At 42.7% G+C, this 20,236-nt stretch overlaps 1 protein-coding gene across 1 annotated transcript in view; it reads right to left on the bottom strand.

Moving 5' to 3' along the window:
- Positions 1–20,236, bottom strand: part of lamb1a (laminin, beta 1a) — a 62,434-nt gene that overhangs the window by 4,061 nt on the left and 38,137 nt on the right. Inside the window, exons 25-31 of the mRNA XM_085780529.1 lie at positions 19,159–19,343; positions 18,251–18,492; positions 17,217–17,423; positions 16,550–16,694; positions 13,679–13,886; positions 12,302–12,443; positions 11,578–11,754 (exon numbers count right to left, since the gene is read on the bottom strand). Coding sequence (XP_085636655.1) covers positions 11,578–11,754; positions 12,302–12,443; positions 13,679–13,886; positions 16,550–16,694; positions 17,217–17,423; positions 18,251–18,492; positions 19,159–19,343 — 1,306 coding nt within the window. The remainder of the gene's footprint in view (positions 1–11,577; positions 11,755–12,301; positions 12,444–13,678; positions 13,887–16,549; positions 16,695–17,216; positions 17,424–18,250; positions 18,493–19,158; positions 19,344–20,236) is intronic.

Raw genomic sequence — 20,236 nt, 5'->3', positions numbered from 1 at the left:
TGTTTCTGCTTATTTCGAAAAACCAAAAATGGAATATAAAATTGACTTTTAAGGTGTTTTACCATAATATTACTGAAAATGTGACTTTTAATTATTTTTAAAGAAATTGCCAAGAGGGGACTTGGATCACTGAGCGACATTTACCTATCAAAGAGTGGACCTCCACATACTGCAGTGGAGCTGTCTGCACCCATTCATTCACCTAATGACCCATTCACCTAATGAGTCTTTGTTTACAACAATGACTTTCTCAGTTTCTTTCAAGAATGGATAATATAACTTGAGAGTTATCATTACTTATTTTAAAGTCTCTGTAATACAAATTATATGTATATGTATATATATATATCCCTCTATGGTACGGCGTTGCCATATGGCAACAAACCCATTTTAAGCCTTCTACACACAGACAATACATCCCCAGTTATGTTGCAATGCATTAAAAGAGAGGTGGGGTTCTAAGTAAACCAATAGCAGTGTTTAAATATGTTACATGACCCACTGGAGGCCATTTTGAAGCCCTTTTCTGCAGACGTCTTCACAGGGAGGAGCCTCGCCATTTGACCCCTCAAAAATGATCTAAAAAAGTGTTTTAATGACATTTTTCAACTGGGAAAAAAATATATACTCAATAATAGATTAGTTAAGTTCATTATTCTGTAGGTTATTGCACTGTACTTAATCATTAAATATTAGAAAATTGTTAAAATGTGTATGTTGCCATATGGCAACACCGTACCATTATGAATTGCTAGCCTGGCATGTTGATAACATTTTGTATTTAGTTATAGGCCTAAATTCTTCAAAATAATATTGTAAACTTTATGGACTCAGGCTCCACAACCATGTAGAATCATTTAGTTACTTTTTCAGGTCCATCAATTTGACAGATACACATTTGACTGTTGTAGTAAAGTTAACAGCAATTGCATTCAGTGTTGAAGAATATGAGCAGCTGGCAACATAGCAAGGACAGAGTGAAAGATGAAGACAGTGAGAATGATGAAGGCTATGGGACAGTGGAGACAGCGAGGGCAGTGGAGACAATGAGGACAGTGGAGATGGTGAGGACAGCGAGGATAGTGAGGGTAAAGTGCAGTGAAAAATGTCTTTTTAAATGGTTTTTACTTTCAAATGAGATGCATTCTTAACTGTTCAGGCTATTGGGGATTGTTGAGACTATAACATGAGTTTTAAAATAAATGTTATTACTATTTTAGACAAAACTATTATTTTCATTACTTTCCACTATCGTACGGTGTTGCCGTATGGCAACGAACCCTAAAAACTACTAAAAAAATAATATTTTTTGAAAATTTCTCTTGATTATGTTTAATTGGTCTATTTTAAGACAAAAAAACACCCAAAACATTTTTTTACCAACTGGGATCATAATGCGTACCATAGAGGGATATATATATATATATATATATATATATATATATATATAATCATGGCCACATTTGAGAGTAAATATTTTTATTGAATTGCATGCAATTCAGAAGTAACATGGCTGCATGCACTAATATCAAGTTCTGCAGTATAAGCAACAACATTTACTTAAAACCAGCTTTAATGAATGAATTCCTTTTTTCTTAACAAAGATAATTTGCTTGTCTGTCTTTACTCATCCATAAATGTGTTGCCTCTGTCATTCTTAGCAGTCCAAGAGGGGACCTACTATCATCTCAATTTTAAATAGTCAAAATGCTCCATACATCTGGTTTCAACCAATTACAGTAATAGGAAATACATTAATATGTAATATGTATGAATAAGAAAGAAATAAGCAAAAGTGATCATTCTTAAGATAATGTTTTTCATCAAAACTTAACACAAACATTTCTAATAAAGTAGCACCAATAATGTTGTCATTATTTTTAAATGTAGGGTGTACTACTGCAACACACATTTCTACAGTCTATTAATTTTTCCCCTACAAGAGTTTTATACTCCTTGACTGCATTGTTGTTATAGGAAAAATATTTGAATTAAACCAAGGGTTTTAGGTCACATTTAATGTACTTGCATCATGAATCTGTATTTATGAGGATGTATTTCATTTACTGTTTTACATTACAGAAAAAGGTCCACACTTGGTTCATATGGAATGACAGGGGTCCACAGTTGGTTGGTGCATAATGATACAAGTGCCCACTTAGTTAGCATGAAGTGAAATACACACTCCATCATGTATGAATAAGAAAGAAATAAGCAAAAGTGATCATCCGTAAGAGAAATTTTTCATCAAAACCTAACACAAACATTTTTAATAAAGTAGCACCAATAATGTTGTAATTATTTTTAAATGTAGGGTGTACTACTGCAACACACATATCTACAGTCTATTAATTTTTCCCCTACAAGAGTTTTATACTCCTTGACTGCATTGTTGTTATAGGAAAAATATTTGAATTAAAACTCAGGGTTTTAGGTCACATGAATCTGTATTTATGAGGATGTATTTTATTTACTGTTTTACATTACATAAAAAGGTCCACACTTGGTTTATATGGAATGACAGGGGTCCACAGTTGGTTGGTGCATAATGATACAAGTGCCCACTTAGTTAGCATGAAGTGAAATACACACTCCAGTATGGGTGGATAAGCAGAAATGAGAGAAATTGCTAAGTTTTAAGATACATTTTTAATCTAAATTTAATACAAACATTTCTAACTATTAATACACACAACACACATGCACAAACACATGCAAACTCACATATTTAGACTAAAGTAGCACTGGTGAAGTTGTCATTGTAGTTTTTTTTAAACATGGGATGTACTGTGAAAACTCAATGGCAACCTATCAAGATACTTAAGGGAATATTTCAGTTATTGACATTTATGGCTCAACAATAAAACATGTATGGGAAAATAAAGGAGGCGCTGGGGGGTCATCAGTTTGTCTGAGATACAAGGGATAATTCTTCTAGAGGATGGATTAACCTCACTAAGTAATATGATATACCACTGCAACACACCTTTCTACAGTCTGTCAAGTTTTTGACTTAATGAAGTTTCATACTCCTTGACTGCATTGTTGTCATGGGAAAACTACTTTAAATAACTAAACTCAGGATTCAACATGGTCTGATGGCCCAGAGCCACAAAGTGTTATTCTGTAGTCACCTAATGTCCCATATAGATGAAGCTCTGTGGTGGCCACCTATTGTCACTCTTCTACTTTTTAACAGCACATGGTTTCAATCAATTTTAATGTACTTGCATTCTAAATCTATATTAATAGGGATGCATTTTACTTATTGTTTTGCATTGCAGAAAAAAAAGGTCCACACTTGGTTTATATGGAATGACAGGGGTCCACTGTTGGTTGGTGCATAATGATACAAGTGCCCACTTAGTTAGCATGAAGTGAAACACACACTCCATCATGTATGAATAAGAAAGAAACAGCTCCACGTTACACTTGTTCCAGGCTCTGCCCATCGTTTTTCTCTAGAAATAGAAACTTTTTCCAACTTTTTTATCTCCGTAGCGATCGCACTCGTCTTCTCCTTCTTCCTCACCTCTTGCTCTGATCTACAGTCTCATTCATTCTACACATCCCAGAAGCCCCAAAATTACTCACAGTGTGGGCGACAGCGTCCCCATTTACCAGCCGCAGAAAACTGCGTTTGATGTATATGTACGTCAATGGCACTCAATGAGTTAAGTGGGAGGTACACAATAAATCTAATTCTAATCAAATTTATTTTGAAAACAAATAGTAGAATGGTAATCTGATTCAGTGATTAATTTGTTACACATTTGGGTTGCTTCCTAATGATTTTTTGATGTTTTAGTACCCAGCTAAACACAAGTGTGTATATTCCTTACTATCTACAGTATGTATGTGCCTTGTAGGCACTTTACTTGCAAGTGTGTGTATGCAGTGTTTTATAAATCTGAATATTTTTTGTCACATCACATCTACCCCGACACTTTAGAGCGCTTCTGTCTCGACGCCGTGTTTGCCTTCGTTCTGACCTGAACACGGCATTTGTTGTTTGGGTTAGAAACATGCACATTTGCAAAGGAAAAAAAGCAAAATCGATTAGCGGAATCATTAAGCAGGCACGCACACAATCCCAAGGAAATGATCACGTGGGAACCAGTTCTGAAGAGGAACCGGTTCTCAATTCCCACCCATAGACTTCAGTCTATGATGTGGACACAAGCATTCCTCTACATTGAAGTAGTGAAGTCATCAACACTCATGTATTTCACAGATCCTAAACCCATTACACACATAAAGATTCTCTAAATTTCAACCAATTTTTTTTATCTGTGAAAGACCCCACACATGAAGATAAAAAATCTGTGATTGAACAGTTTTGATCGTATTGTGTGTGGTGTGCTGTGATATTCCAAACACAGCTCACCACACACATTAAGATTTTTCAGAATCTTGACCCTCCGGTCAGAAAACTCAGAAAGAGATCCGTATTGTTGTAGCTACTCTTTCGGGTCTATTTCCGGAATGGACAATGAGAGCAACGTCATTTTTTTAAAATGAAAGCGGGACACTTCAGCCTTTACAACGATACCATCTGTGTGTGTCTGTGTGTCTGTGGCTTTGGACGCCGAGCAGTAAAGCGGCTGTGAGCGGCGGTCACATGATCGTTTAAACATTGCCGGCTCTTGCCGGCTATGATCGCTACCGTCTTTGCTATCGGCTATCAGGAAATCTCCCGTGTATGCGTGAATGTCTGTGTGAACCTCATGTAATGCCAGGGCTGCACCGTGGCTCTCTGTGAGGTTGCCGGTGTTGTGTCGAGAAGTGGCTTGCCGCAAGCAGCATGCAGAGCTTGGCAAGCAGGCACTTCTCAGCACAACACCAGCTTTCCACACGCAAGATGACTTTTGATTCGTAAATATTGAACATGTTTTATATTTACGATTATCGGCGCCGAACATTTTCCGAGGCGATTGTTGTGAGAATTTTGACTCTTAACACACCACACACTACAAGAGAATCTCATAAAATAATCTTAAAACTTTAGGATAATCGGCCGATTTTTGTCTTTGGTCGGAAGGGGGAAAATCGGGGCAAAATCAGCCGGATTATCTTTATGTGTGGTAGGCTTAACTCTACCTCCACTCTCCACTCTAAATGTGGAACTGGCTTCTGAGAAGTGAGTGAAGTGAGTGAGGGCTTTAAATCTGTGCCAGACGACTTGTGTCAGTCCTTGACTGTCGGCAGTGTGGGGGATGGTTTCTTGTAGCTGACGATGGTCGTTAGCAACTCTGAAGGGCAACCTGGAAAAGACTAACATCCTTCAGCCAAGATCTTATATCCAAATTAGACTAACAGACAATGGAATTCCCCAGTCCTAGGTTGGCCATGTGCTACACACCTATGGACTTCTGTGGCAACTGTAAAGAGTGGGTGTCCCAGCAATAATCCACCCTGTCAAGTCTTTGATGAGTTTTGTAAAGGTGTGTGATGCCTTGTGATCAGTATAATATTTTGTCAGCCTTTATATGATCTACCATTGTGTGCCAGTAGAAATGTTGTCTGAAATTAGGATTAATCAGATTTCCAGAGATACAGGGGATAAATCAGCTATAGTGGATGGAATAACTCCAAAATACCCACTGTTGAACTACTGCAACACACATTTTTACTTACCAAACTATTAGCTCTACTGGAGTTCATGTATACCTGTCTGAATATTTTTGGTCCACAACAAAAATGAAAACTAAAACTAAATTTGTGTTTTTTTTTCCTTCTGTATATTACACACTGTATCACATAGTCATTCACATCTATAGATGAAATTGGTGTATAAATTGAAGCCTAATTTAAATTTGTCAAAAGGTACAGGATTGGCACAGGATCAGAGAGTTTACATTAAGTGGGAAGTACACAATAAAAGCTGTATTCAGTTCACACTGGTGCTCAGCAGAAATGGGTCTGGTTGCTTTCAGGATGTGTGGATTGTACATCCAACAATCCCATATTACCTTATTCATAGCATCTGAAGTGGATTATAAACAAATTCAATGAATTGTGTTCAGAAGATGGTAAAACGTTATCTAATTTATTTATATTTTTAAGTAATTAATTGTTATCTATTTTGGTTGTTTCCTAATGATTTTCTTTCGTTTCAGTACCCAGCTAAACACAAGTGTGTATATTCCTTATTATCTAGGTATAACCTTGTGCATGTTGTAGTAAGCAATGTGACTTCATTACATTTACACACAGTTTTCTAAGTAGAGTTGAACATTTTAATGGGGTTTCAGTCTATGATGTAGGCACAAAACATTCCTCTACATTGAAGTAGTTAAGTCACCAGCACTCATGTATTTCACAGATCCTAACTTTAAGGTAGAGCTGTTGAACTGGGATCTGAGAAGTGAGTGAATGGAGTGAGAGCCAGATGACCTGTGTCAGTCCTTGAGTGTGGGCAGTGTGGGGGATGGTTTGTCGTAGCTGACGATGGTCGTTAAGCATTTTCAGGTTGGGCTTCAGAGTTTCTACCTTCTTTCAGCCAATATCTTTATCCAAATCAGACCGACTGAGACACAGGTATTCCCAGGTCTTAGGTTGGCCATGTGCTACCTACGCACCTATGGCCTTTGGTGACTCAACTTCTGTGGCAACTGTAAAGAGTGGGTGTACCAGCAATATTACATTTTGTCTAAATAATTGTCAGTTCTTTGATGAGTTTTGTGAAGGTGTGTAATTACCTGTTATAATATTCTGTGACAGGGCCTTTATATGAGCCACCATTGTCTGCTAGTAGTAATGCTGTCTGAAAACAACAATTAACATGGAATAAGAAATTAGGATTCATCAGATTGTCATGGATACAGGGAATATGTCAGTCAGTACGTTTACATGCAGAGCTTAATCGAGCTATGCTCAAAATTCGATTTTGGCGTCAAGTCGGACTTCTGTCCTTGTCTCAATATACATGCAACTGAGAAAATCGAATAACTGACGGGGTCCGCCCCCTCATGCGGCGTCACCCGTTGTTTCAGCGGGTTAATACGCCCTCCTGTCCTGTTGACTTTTCTGTCACCTCGTAAAAAAACTGAATATAAACAACGTAGTAAACTTAATAATAAATTCTCAACTGCAGTTCCTGACCAGATGCGCCGGTCTGGGCCGGATTCACGCTGAGAATAGGATACGGACTTCCTTTTTCCTCTCTCTCTCTCTTTTTTTAAATTTTTTTTTTTTTAAATAAAACACTCTTGCTGGTCGCGCTGTGTAAAATGCATTGAATTGGCGCTGACGGGCGGCTTCTCTGCTCCACTTGGTGCCGTCTCTACTGTTGTGGAGCATGCGCACATGCATTGTCCAGTTATACTCCGACTAAGGTGTATACATGACGGAGAAAATCTAATTCCAATCGCATTATCTGGGTGTCTTAATCGGAGTTCTCAACTCCGATTTCAGTCGAACTAAGGTGTTCACATGCACTTCAGTTGTCCTGTTATAGTCGTATTAAGGCAATAATTTGGTTTTTTCAAGTGTCATGTAAACGTACTGAGTGTGTGGACAGAATAACCCCCAAAACCCCCCTGTTAAACTACTCATTAAAAGGTATTTAGAAAATCAAGGGAAACAAAGGAACGCATAAATATAAAAACACATGCAAAGCCTTACAAAGCCTTGTAAAGGACAATTAGGACACAGCAAGAACTATATTCCTCAGACACGGTCCACACCACTGTTAACTTTTTTTATTTGTGTTGCTGCAGTTCAACATTGAGCTATTTGGGGTTATTCCATCCACACAATGCCTTATCCCTTGTATCTCTGACAATCTAATGAATCCTAATTTCTTGTGCCATGTTAAGTAAGATGTTGTTCCCAGACAACATTTCTGGCAGAGAATGGTAGCTCATAAAAATGCTCTGTGACTCTATATTGCATTTACCCATGTTTCAGTCAGTCTGTTTTGAATGTAAGTAAGTGGAGTGAAATGCACACTCCATCATGTATGAATAGGAAAGATATAAGCAAAAGTGATGCAGTAATCAGTTCTAGATTGGACTATTGCAATGCACTTTATGTTGGCGTCTCCCAGTTTTCGCTCAGTCGCCTCCAACTTGTCCAAAACGCTGCTGCCCGTCTTTTAACTAACACTAATAGACGTGAGCACATAACTCCCTTCACTGGCTCCCTGTCCCTTACAGAATTGATTTCAAACGTTTAATGTTTGTTTTTAAAGCACTTAACGGCCTGGCCCCCTAAAATTAATTGAAATCACATGCATTTAAAAAGTAAAAGTCTGACCATAGGTGGCCCCAACAGGGCTTCATCTATATGGGATCAGAGCCACAAAAAGTAACTTTTTGTGGCTCTGAGCCATCAGGCCATGTCAAACTGTGAGTAGTTTAAGTATTTTCCCATGACAACAATGCAGTTAAGTAGTATAAAACACCAGTACAGTGAAAAATTAATAGACTGTAGAAATGTGTCTGGCAATAGTTTAACATAGGGACTTTGTGAGATTAATCCTCTCAATGAATTATCCCTTGTATCTCTGACAAACTGATGATCTCCCAAACCCTCTGTATTTTCCCCAAAGATAACAAATTGCCGTGCCAATACTTTAATATCAGTTACTCTTTGATGGTTTACTTATACATAATATATCATCATAGGTTGCCATTGAGTTTTCTGTAATATAAAACAGTAAATTAAATACATCCTTATGAATACAGATTTATGATGCAAGTACATTAAGATTACCCTAAATCCTAAAACCCTCTATTAAAAAATGAATAGACTGTAGAAATGTGTGTTGCAGTAGTACACCCTACATTTAAAAAATAATTACAACATTATTGGTGCTACTTTATTAGAAATGTTTGTTTTAAGTTTTGATGAAAGTTTTCTCTTAAAAACTATCACTTTTGCTTATTTCTTTCTTATTCATACATGATGGAGTGTGTATGTCACTCCATGCTAACTAAGTGGGATCGTGTGTCATTATGCACCAACCAACAGTGGACCCCTGTCATTCCATATAAACCAAGTGTGGACCTTTTTATGTAATGTAAAACAGTAAATAAAATACATCCTCATAAATACAGATTAATGATGCAAGTACATTAAATGTGACCTAAAACCCTGAGTTTCAATTCAAATATTTGTCCTATAACAACAATGCAGTCAAGGAGTATAAAACTCTTGTAGGGGAAAAATTAATAGACTGTAGATATGTGTGTTGCAGTAGTACACCCTACATTTAAAAAGAATTACAACATTATTGGTGCTACTTTATTAGAAATGTTTGTGTTAAGTTTTGATGAAAAATTTCTCTTACGGATGATCACTTTTGCTTATTTCTTTCTTATTCATACATGATGGAGTGTGTATTTCACTCCATGCTAACTAAGTGGGATCGTGTGTCATTATGCACCAACCAACAGTGGACCCCTGTCATTCCATATAAACCAAGTGTGGACCTTTTTCTGCAATTTAAGTCAACTAATAATTACTATAAATACAGATTGAGAACACATGTATATTGTAAAATTGAAACCCTGTGCTTAAAAAAACTGGACAAGCAACAATAGCAAGGTCAATTATTTTGAATGTTTAATCAGAATTCAACAGAAATGATCTAAATGACCATTTAATTTAAAATTTTGTTATGGGTGATCAATTTTTTCAATATTTTAAAATTTCTATTATACCTAATACAGTGTTGAGTTTAAACTTAAGACATCCATGAAAATGGAACCTTTATATTTTGTTACAAAGAATAACAAATTATGTTTCAAGGTACTAGTTTGTTCACTAAGGAGCCTGTTTGATAGCCTCTCTACAGTCTGAAAGGCTGCCGGGGCTGCAAGTCGTTCACACTATGGAGGAGTGTAAGAAACGACGTGTGTGAATGAGTCGTTAAAAACCCTGCTCCAGCCTGCCGGGGCACTGCTGAATATGGTATTTTACACACACACACACTCAGGTCCCCTCTTGGCTAAAGTTAAAAAAATTAACCAGAAGGTTTTTCACATGATTTTAAGTTGATTTAAAGCATGTCCAACAGGGGACCTAAAAAAAGTCCCCTGTTGGCTGCTTGGTCCCCTGTTGGTGAATGTGTAACGACGCCGATGTCCCCTCTTAGATAGGAACAACAGTGCACACACACACACACACACACACACACACACACACACACACACTTGGTGCACACACGCGCGATCATCCTCTCAGATGCAGCTGCATCTCTGCAGGTCAACTGGTGTGTGAGTGAGGAAGAAAAGCCCTGACTTGCTTGGACAGACGTTGTTTGATGTCACCCGCTGATTTGCATATAAATATCTAGACCCCGAATATAAGACGACCCGTCTTTTTCAGACTTTTTTTGACGGAAAAAATATCGTCTTATATTCGGGTCAATACGGTAATAATGTTTCTTAAATAATTTCAGATCTGTCTAAACGGTGATAGTGGCGTGAAACATTTTGGAACTTAAAAACTTTATTTTTGAACTCGACCGGAAACAGCTGTGACGTTGCAGGGTGTTCCGATTGGTGTTATATCGGTTAAATGAAGTTTCCTACGGCAGATTCCCTGTGCAGGGAGTAGGGAGTAGGGGGCTCTGTCCAAGTAAACTGTGGATCGGAACGCAGCTAAATAGATGAATTAGAGTGGGCGTGGCCTAATGATCTGGAGTGGGCGTGACCTAATGGTCTGGAGTGGGCGTGGCCTAATGATCTGGAGTGGGCGTGGCCTAATGGTCTGGAGTGGGCGTGGCCTATTGATCTGGAGTGGGCGTGGCCTAATGGTCTGGAGTGGGCGTGGCCTAATGGTCTGGAGTGGGCGTGGCCTATTGATCTGGAGTGGGCGTGACCTAATGGTCTGGAGTGGGCGTGGCCTAATGATCTGGAGTGGGCGTGGCCTAATGGTCTGGAGTGGGCGTGGCCTAATGGTCTGGAGTGGGCGTGGCCTAATGATCTGGAGTGGGCGTGGCCTAATGGTCTGGAGTGGGCGTGGCCTAATGATCTGGAGTGGGCGTGGCCTAATGGTCTGGAGTGGGCGTGGCCTAATGGTCTGGAGTGGCCGTGGCCTAATGGTCTGGAGTGGCCGTGGCCTAGCCTCGCTTCACCAGGCTCTTCAGACAAGCGAAGAGCCTTGTCTGTTACCTCTGAATTCGTCTGCATTCTGGTTCCTGTCTGTAGCGGATACCGAAATCACCAAATTCACCAAAATAAAAGTGTTCACCGACATAAAACTTATAAAATAAACATTAACTTGTAATACAATAAAAGCAAAATGTTAACTTAATAGCTCGGGGACTTTCTTGTAAATTATATTCCTTAAATTAAAGAGTTTTACCGCATTTTATTAGCTCGGTGCTTTTATTTTGAAGGAAAGGTCTGTCTCTCTCGCCCTGGATCCGTTTCCTACCAAACCAGCGAGTCAACGGCCCCAGACTAGCCGTGGCCTACTGATCTGGAGTGGGCGTGGCCTATTGATCTGGAGTGGGCGTGGCCTAACGGTCTGGAGTGGGCGGGGCCTACTGATCTGGAGTGGGCGTGGCCTAACGGTCTGGAGTGGGCGGGGCCTAATGATCCTGAGTGGGCGTGGCCTGCTCACCTTCTGGACCTCCTCGGCCATCTGTCTGACGCTCGCTGCGTCCTGATTGGTCCGCTCGGCGCTCAGCGAGACGTTGGCAGCTCTGTCTTTCAGCAGCGTGACGTCCTGCTCCAGCCGCTGCAGCCTCTGGGTGGCGTTGTTCAGCTTCACCTCCGCGTCCGTCGTCTCCGACTGCACCTGAACACGACACAGACCAACAACACATCGTCTCTATGTTTCTGCCGTGAGGTCAGTGAACGTTACGTGAGGTTTTTATGGCATAAAAGGGCTCTCACACCATCCCAACAAATAATCAGTACACTGGACTTTGCTCTCTGTCGATTGGACCATTCTGTGACTTTGTGAGTTTGTGACATGTCAGGCTACAAGATGAGACTGTTGTTCACTCATGACGGACAAATATGGACACATGTGCAGACACACACGTAATCTGTATGTACTGTCTAGAGCTAAACTTCAGCTCTGTTTACTACCTACTGCTGTAACACGTTATGTCAAAATGTCATAAGTAAAAGAAAAGAAAAGATTATGATAAAGATTTTATTCTGTGGGTAATGGGGGCGGGACTAGATCAGCTTTAGCTTCTCCTGCTTTCCCTTTCGGCCATGTGTATTTTATTACTTGAACTAAGATGAAGTGTGATGATGATGATTTAATTGACATGCCCAAAATAAACAAATTGATTGATTGATTGATTGAGGTGAGTGTTGCCGCGGCGACCCACCGAGGACAGCAGCTGGTTGGTGCTCTGGATGTCGGCGGACGCCTGCTGGATGGCGCCGCTGGCGGCCGTCTGCGCTCGCTCAGCTTCTTCCAGAGCTCGCTTCACCGTCTCAGCCGAGTCCCTCACGTCCACCGCCTCGTCGCTAAGCAACACAGGAAGTCACAGGTGGTCAATCTCAGGACAGGCTGCTGGACAAATAAAACCCTAACCCCCGATTTCCACCGACTCCGGAGCATTCGCTCCCATTAAAGTCAATCAGAGCAGTTCAATTAGTGGAAGAAGAAACGTATTAAAAGCTCATGCTGACATCCTGCATGTAAAGAGTTAGAATAAAACATTTCAAAATGCAACTCGGTTAAATAAAAGTCTGTTGGTCCAGTCAGAGATTTTGTCATTGTAGTTTTCTTAAAATCTCGTCTCGTCTCGTTCTCGTGAGCTGAATGTATCGTCACACCCCTAATCTCTAATGATGTTGGACAGAGGATGTTATTATGAAGCCATGTAAAGCCCTTTGAGACAAACTGTTTGTAAAAACGGGCTATACAAATAAAATTGCCTTGCCTTGCCTTGCCTAATGGTCTCTAATGGTCTCTAGTGGTCTCCAATGGTCTCTAATGGTCTCCGATGGTCTCTAATGGTCTCTAATGGTCTGTAATGATCTCTATTGGTCTCTAATGGTCTCTAGTGGTCTCCAATGGTCTCTAATGATCTCTAATGGTCTCTAGTGGTCTCTAATGGTCTCCGATGGTCTCTATTGGTCTCTAATGATCTCTATTGGTCTCTAATGGTCTCTAGTGGTCTCTAGTGGTCTCCAATGGTCTCTAATGATCTCTATTGGTCTCTAATGGTCTCTAGTGGTCTCTGGTGGTCTCCAATGGTCTCTAATGATCTCTAATGGTCTCTAATGGTCTCTATTGGTCTCTGTTGGGTTCTGCAGTCTGCTGTGGGACTTGTGCGACGCTCTGGAGGAACCTCTGAAGGTTCTGAACCTCATTTCCATCTCAGCAGAAATACGCAGCAGGTCTACAGGTCTACCATCAACCCACGTTGATCAGATCGGCCCACACAGGAAGTGAAATGCACAGAGCATCCAGTACATTTCAAAATAAAACACTTTCTGATTATAATTCATCTCTTTGTCAGCGCTATATAGATGTAAACCATTATTATTATTAAAATTAACATTTGTTCAACTCATGGAGTTGGAAAACCATATGATTTTATACACAGCTGTTACACAGTAGGTTGGAGTTCCAGCTGCTGAGACGCAGCGTAACGGTGTTGGAGTTGGACTGGGTCGGGTTTGGACCGGGTTTGGACCGGGTTTGGACTGGGTTTGGACCGGGTTTGGACCAGGTTTGGACCACGAGGACTCACCTGACCCTCCGGGCCTGGTCCAGCAGCCTCTCTGCTCTCTGGATGTCGTCGGCGCTCTGCTGCAGGATCGATTCCACGTGTCCCAGCTCTCCGACCTTCTGCCGGATCTCCTCCGTCAGGTTCTGCAGCTGAGCCGGCGTCGTCGGCATCTGCATGGCCAAGACCTCGTTGGCCACCAGCTCCACGCTCTCCAGGTCGGCCGCGTCCTCTGGAAGAGCAGCAACATCTGGTCAAACATCTGGTCTAACATCTGAACATCTGGTCAAACATCTGCTCAAATATCTGATCAAACATCAGATCAAACATCTACTCAAACATCTGGTCAAACATCTGATCAACCATCTGGTCAGACATCTGCTCAAACATCTGGTCTAACATCTGGCCAAACATCTGGTCAAACATCTGCTGCTCAAACATCTGCTCAAACATCTGGTCAGACATCTGCACAAACATCTGCTCAAACATCTGGTCAGACATCTGCACAAACATCTGCTCAAACAGCTGCTCAAACATCTGGTCAAACATCTGGTCAAACGTCTGGTCAAACATCTGGTCAAACATCTGAACATCTGCTCAAACATCTGCTCAAACATCTGCTGCTCAAACATCTGGTCAGACATCTGGTCAAACATCTGGTCAAACATCTGCTGCTCAAACATCTGCTCAAACATCTCCTCAAACATCTGCTGCTCAAACATCTGGCCAAACATCTGCTCAAACATCTGCTGCTCAAACATCTGGTCAAACATCTGCTGCTCAAACATCTGGTCAGACATCTGCTCAAACATCTGCTGCTCAAACATCTGCTCAAACATCTGGTCAAACATCTGCTCAAACATCTGCTCAAACATCTGCTCAAACATCTGCTCAAACATCTCCTCAAACATCTGCTGCTCAAACATCTGGTCAGACATCTGCTCAAACATCTGCTGCTCAAACATCTGCTCAAACATCTGCTCAAACATCTGCTCAAACATCTGCTCAAACATCTGGTCAAACATCTGCTCAAACATCTGCTCAAACATCTGGTCAAACATCTGCTCAAACATCTCCTCAAACATCTGCTGCTCAAACATCTGCTCAAACATCTGCTCAAACATCTGCTGCTCAAACATCTGGTCAAACATCTGCTGCTCAAACATCTGGTCAGACATCTGCTCAAACATCTGCTGCTCAAACATCTGCTCAAACATCTGGTCAAACATCTGCTCAAACATCTGGTCAAACATCTGCTCAAACATCTGGTCAAACATCTGCTGCTCAAACATCTGGTCAAACATCTGGTCAAACATCTGCTGCTCAAACATCTGCTCAAACATCTGGTCAGACATCTGCTGCTCAAACATCTGGTCAGACATCTGCTCAAACATCTGCTCAAACATCTGCTCAAACATCTGGTCAAATATCTGCTCAAACATCTCCTCAAACATCTGCTGCTCAAACATCTGGTCAAATATCTGCTCAAACATCTGCTCAAACATCTGCTGCTCAAACATCTGGTCAAACATCTGCTGCTCAAACATCTGGTCAGACATCTGCTCAAACATCTGCTCAAACATCTGGCCAAACATCTGCTCAAACATCTGCTGCTCAAACATCTGGTCAAACATCTGCTGCTCAAACATCTGGTCAAACATCTGGTCAAACATCTGCTGCTCAAACATCTGCTCAAACATCTCCTCAAACATCTGCTGCTCAAACATCTGGTCAAACATCTGCTGCTCAAACATCTGGTCAAACATCTGGTCAAACATCTGCTGCTCAAACATCTGCTCAAACATCTCCTCAAACATCTGCTGCTCAAACATCTGCTGCTCAAACATCTGGCCAAACATCTGCTCAAACATCTGCTGCTCAAACATCTGGTCAAACATCTGCTGCTCAAACATCTGGTCAAACATCTGCTGCTCAAACATCTGGTCAAACATCTGGTCAAACATCTGCTGCTCAAACATCTGCTCAAACATCTCCTCAAACATCTGCTGCTCAAACATCTGGTCAAACATCTGCTGCTCAAACATCTGGTCAAACATCTGGTCAAACATCTGCTGCTCAAACATCTGCTCAAACATCTCCTCAAACATCTGCTGCTCAAACATCTGCTGCTCAAACATCTGGCCAAACATCTGCTCAAACATCTGCTGCTCAAACATCTGGTCAAACATCTGCTGCTCAAACATCTGCTCAAACATCTGCTGCTCAAACATCTGGCCAAACATCTGCTCAAACATCTGCTGCTCAAACATCTGGTCAAACATCTGCTGCTCAAACATCTCCTCAAACATCTGCTGCTCAACTTTAGTTGAATTGATTCTCGGTACTTTGGTCGGTACCAATAAAGAACTGGACCAGTTCCACCGTCCCTAGACCCGTCTACCTCTACCCCCCTCTCCCCGGATGATGTCAGAGTCAAACAGGAAGTGGTGTTTACGTGTCAGAGTCAAACAGGAAGTGGTGTTTACGTGTCAGAGTCAAACAGGAAGTGGTGTTTACGTGTCAGAGTCAAACAGGAAGTGGTGTTTACGTGTCAGAGTCAAACAGGAAGTGGTGTTTACGTGTCAGAGTCAAACAGGAAGTGGTGTTTACGTGTCAGAGTCAAACAGGAAGTGGTGTTTACGTGTCAGGAGTCAAACAGGAAGTGGTGTTTACGTGTCAGAATCAAACAGGAAGTGGCGTTTACGTGTCAGGAAGTCAAACAGGAAGTGGTGTTTACGTGTCAGAGTCAAACAGGAAGTGGTGTTTATGTGTCAGGAAGTCAAACAGGAAGTGGTGTTTACGTGTCAGGAGTCAAACAGGAAGTGGTGTTTACGTGTCAGAGTCAAACAGGAAGTGGTGTTTACGTGTCAGAGTCAAACAGGAAGTGGTGTTTACGTGTCAGGAAGTCCCGGATGTCCCTGATGAGGCTCCTCAGCTCCTCGTTGCTGCGCTCCACCTTCTGCTTGGTGCTGTTGGTCTTCATCAGGACCTCGCCGGCGCTGAGCCGCGCCGCGTCCGCCTGCAGCCGCGCCAAAGACACCTAGGACAGAGGACAGTTAGACAAAGACACCTAGGACAGAGGACAGTTAGACAAAGACACCTAGGACAGAGGACAGTTAGACCTGGCTAGACCTGACTGAACTAAGACCTCATCACCATCTTTTATCTCTAGAGCAACAACTCTGTGGAATAATCTACCTCATTACCGCTGTTGTACTGAAAGGAAACAGGTACTTAAAAAGAAATTGAAATTTTGTTTTTTACGAGCTGTATACGAGCGAGAGTGGTTCCACTGTTATCTAAGAAGAACTCTGTTGAAGGTTGGTGGAAATGTTCAAATGTTGCTTTAACTTTTTAACATTGAGGTTGTTGTGATTGACTGTAAATGTAAATGTATGATATGTTGTGTATTTGTATATTTTGTGTTGTTCCTTGTGGACCCCAGGAAGACTAGCTGGCTACTAAGGTACCAGCTAATGGGGATCCTTCAGAAACTATTATAAACTATTCAAAAAGGACCAGGACCAGGACCAGGACCAGGACCAGGACCGGTCCGACTCACCATCTTGGAGAGTTTCTCCACTTCTCCGACGGCGCTGAGGATTTCCTGCTGAGACTCCTGAGCCGTGTTCCAGACGCTGCTGGCGCTCGTCACCACGCCGTCGCAGCCCGGACCGCCACACGCGGTCTGACCCTCCGAGTCCACGCAGCCCAGACCGCCGCACGATGACGAGCACCGGTCCTGACCCGCAGACGGACTACCGCAGGTCTACAGAACAGGGACCAGAAGGAACCGTGAGTTCAGACTGAGGCCAAGACCAGCTGAAGACCAGGTCTAGACCAGGTGTAGACCAGGTGAAGAGTACTCTAGCACTCAAGCATTGTCCCGACCAAATAAACAAATAAAGTGTAGTATATTATACTCCTTAACTTTCTAACTTTAATATCTTGTTATCATCATCATCATGTATTCTTCTTTGTATGTATGTGTGCCTTGTTTGGAACTGAAGGAGTGTCTGAACAGATGCTTTACTTCATGGGTTCCATAATTTGTTTAGAAGTCATCTGACCTAAGGGGATATGCATGGTTCAATATGACTGAATGATCCTGTTGTCTTCTCTAATGGGAAAGAGACATGAGTTACAGGGCATTGGGTTCGTTCTAGCCTAAAAGTTAAAAGGTCAAGGGCCATCTGGACGGGAGGTTCCTCTGAGGGTCTAAGGACAGAGGATGTTGTTACGATGCCATGTAAAGCCCTTTGAGACAAACTGTTTGTAAAAACGGGCTATACTAATAAAATTGCCTTGCCTTGCCTCTCTGTCTGGAGATGGGGGAGTCAGAGAAGGTATATAAGTCAGAACTCGGGGCCAGTCGCGAGGAGATCTCATATTGGCACCAGAGATGTTCCAGGATTCAACATTTTTTGTACACTGTTCTTCTTGTTAATAAACTTGTTTTTTGAATACAAGCCGTGTCAGCGGTGATCCCTTCTTTTATCAACTCATCAATATACCACAACAGTAAAGTAAGTAAAGTAAGACCAGATCAGATCAGATAAACGTTCTTGTCCCAGAGGGAGTTCCTTGGCTACAGACCTTGTGGCTGAGCTCCGACAGCTCCAGCGTCTGCAGCGTTCCCGCCAGGTCGTCCAGCTGCTGAGCGCGCTCGTCGTGTCTCCTCAGGAACTCGTCTCTCGTGGCGTTCAGTTTGTCCGTTGTCAGCCGCCGTAGAGCGGCCGCCGTTTCCACGGCGCCGCCGGCGTCCGTGGCGGAGGCGTTGGCTCGGGCCTCGGCCTCCTGAGACTGCAGGAAGTACTTGGTGACGCTGTTGGTTGCCCCTGGCGACAGGAAGAACACATGAGCTGTGAGATCACCCCCCACTGACCCCCGATCCATATTTTTTTGTCGTAGGATAGGTACGGGAAAGTCCCGCCTTTCCCGCCTCTGATTGGCTAGATGAGCTCTCCTCTGATTGGTTATTCAATTTGGCCGTCCAATGTCATCTCACAACAGTACTGCAGTAAACTAAAATAGCACTAACTGAAAACTTTAGTTTAGTTTCTGACGCCATGGCGAAGCAGTTTGCGTTTTCGCCTGCGGTGCGGTGAATCCAAGTTCGATCCCCGCTGGTTTCACATTCCGAAAAATTTAGTTTTTAAATTTATATTCCAAGTTTACATTTTGAGTTTGAGAGAAGTGTAATTGTCCCATTGGTTGGGTTTAGGCAATGAAGAAAGGAGTTGGTTAAGTTCAGTAAAAAGAGCCAGATAAGTAGAGAGAGTCCATGTTTACATCTGAGTGAGTGGAGAGAGTCTGTAGATCTATGCACTTATCACCATGGATATTAAATTATCACGCAGCTTATCACACTAGATTGCCGACAGCCTGCGTTTCACAGCCAAAACAAACAACCAATCAGGCGAGAGTCCTTCTAGCCAATCAGAGGCTAGACAGGTGGGAAAGGCGGGACTTTCCCGGACCTTTGAGCTCTGAGCTGCTCTCACCTGTGATGTCAGAGTTCTTGATGGCCTCCACCTGGTCCAGCAGCTCCAGAACCGTCCGCTCCAGTTTCTGAGCGTCCGACGTCACCGAGTCCAGTTTGGTTCGAGCTCCAGAGTCCTGGTCCTGGACCTGCTGCAGAGTCGCCTCGGTGTGGTTCAACACCTGGCTCAGGGCCAGCACCAGGTCGCTGGGGGGACAGAGGGGTCAGGGGTCAGAGGTCAGAGGTCAGGGGACAGAGGTCAGAGGTTAGTGCAAACTAGAGCTCTGGAAAAGAGAGTAACGACAGCATTGCTCCAATGGAAGCGCCTCCTGGTGGAGGAATATTACTGTTAGCCCATTGGCTGTTTGCCCCAACTACACAGCTGTTAGCCGATTGACTGTTAGCCCCAACTACACAGCTGTTAGCCGATTGGCCGTTAGCCGATTGGCCGTTTGCCCCAACTACACAGCTGTTAGCCAATTGGCCGTTAGCCGATTGGCCGTTTGCCCCAACTACACAGCTGTTAGCCGATTGGCCGTTTGCCCCAACTACACAGCTGTTAGCCGATTGGCTGTTAGCCGATTGGCCGTTTGCTCCAACTACACAGCTGTTAGCCGATTGACTGTTAGCCCCAACTACACAGCTGTTAGCCGATTGGCCGTTAGCCGATTGGCCGTTTGCCCCAACTACACAGCTGTTAGCCGATTGGCTGTTAGCCGATTGGCCGTTTGCTCCAACTACACAGCTGTTAGCCGATTGGCCGTTTGCCCCAACTACACAGCTGTTAGCCGATTGGCTGTTAGCCGATTGGCCGTTTGCCCCAACTACACAGCTGTTAGCCGATTGGCCGTTTGCCCCAACTACACAGCTGTTAGCCGATTGGCTGTTAGCCGATTGGCCGTTTGCCCCAACTACACAGCTGTTAGCCGATTGGCCGTTTGCCCCAACTACACAGCTGTTAGCCGATTGGCCGTTTGCCCCAACTACACAGCTGTTAGCCGATTGGCTGTTAGCCGATTGGCCGTTTGCCCCAACTACACAGCTGTTAGCCGATTGGCTGTTTGCCCCAACTACACAGCTGTTAGCCGATTGGCCGTTTG

This window comes from Trachurus japonicus, chromosome 6 (genome assembly GCF_045865225.1).
Source record: "Trachurus japonicus isolate A0001 chromosome 6, Traja_1.0".
In the NCBI taxonomy this organism is placed as follows: domain Eukaryota; kingdom Metazoa; phylum Chordata; class Actinopteri; order Carangiformes; family Carangidae; genus Trachurus; species Trachurus japonicus.
This window is presented reverse-complemented; position numbering and strand designations above follow the sequence as displayed.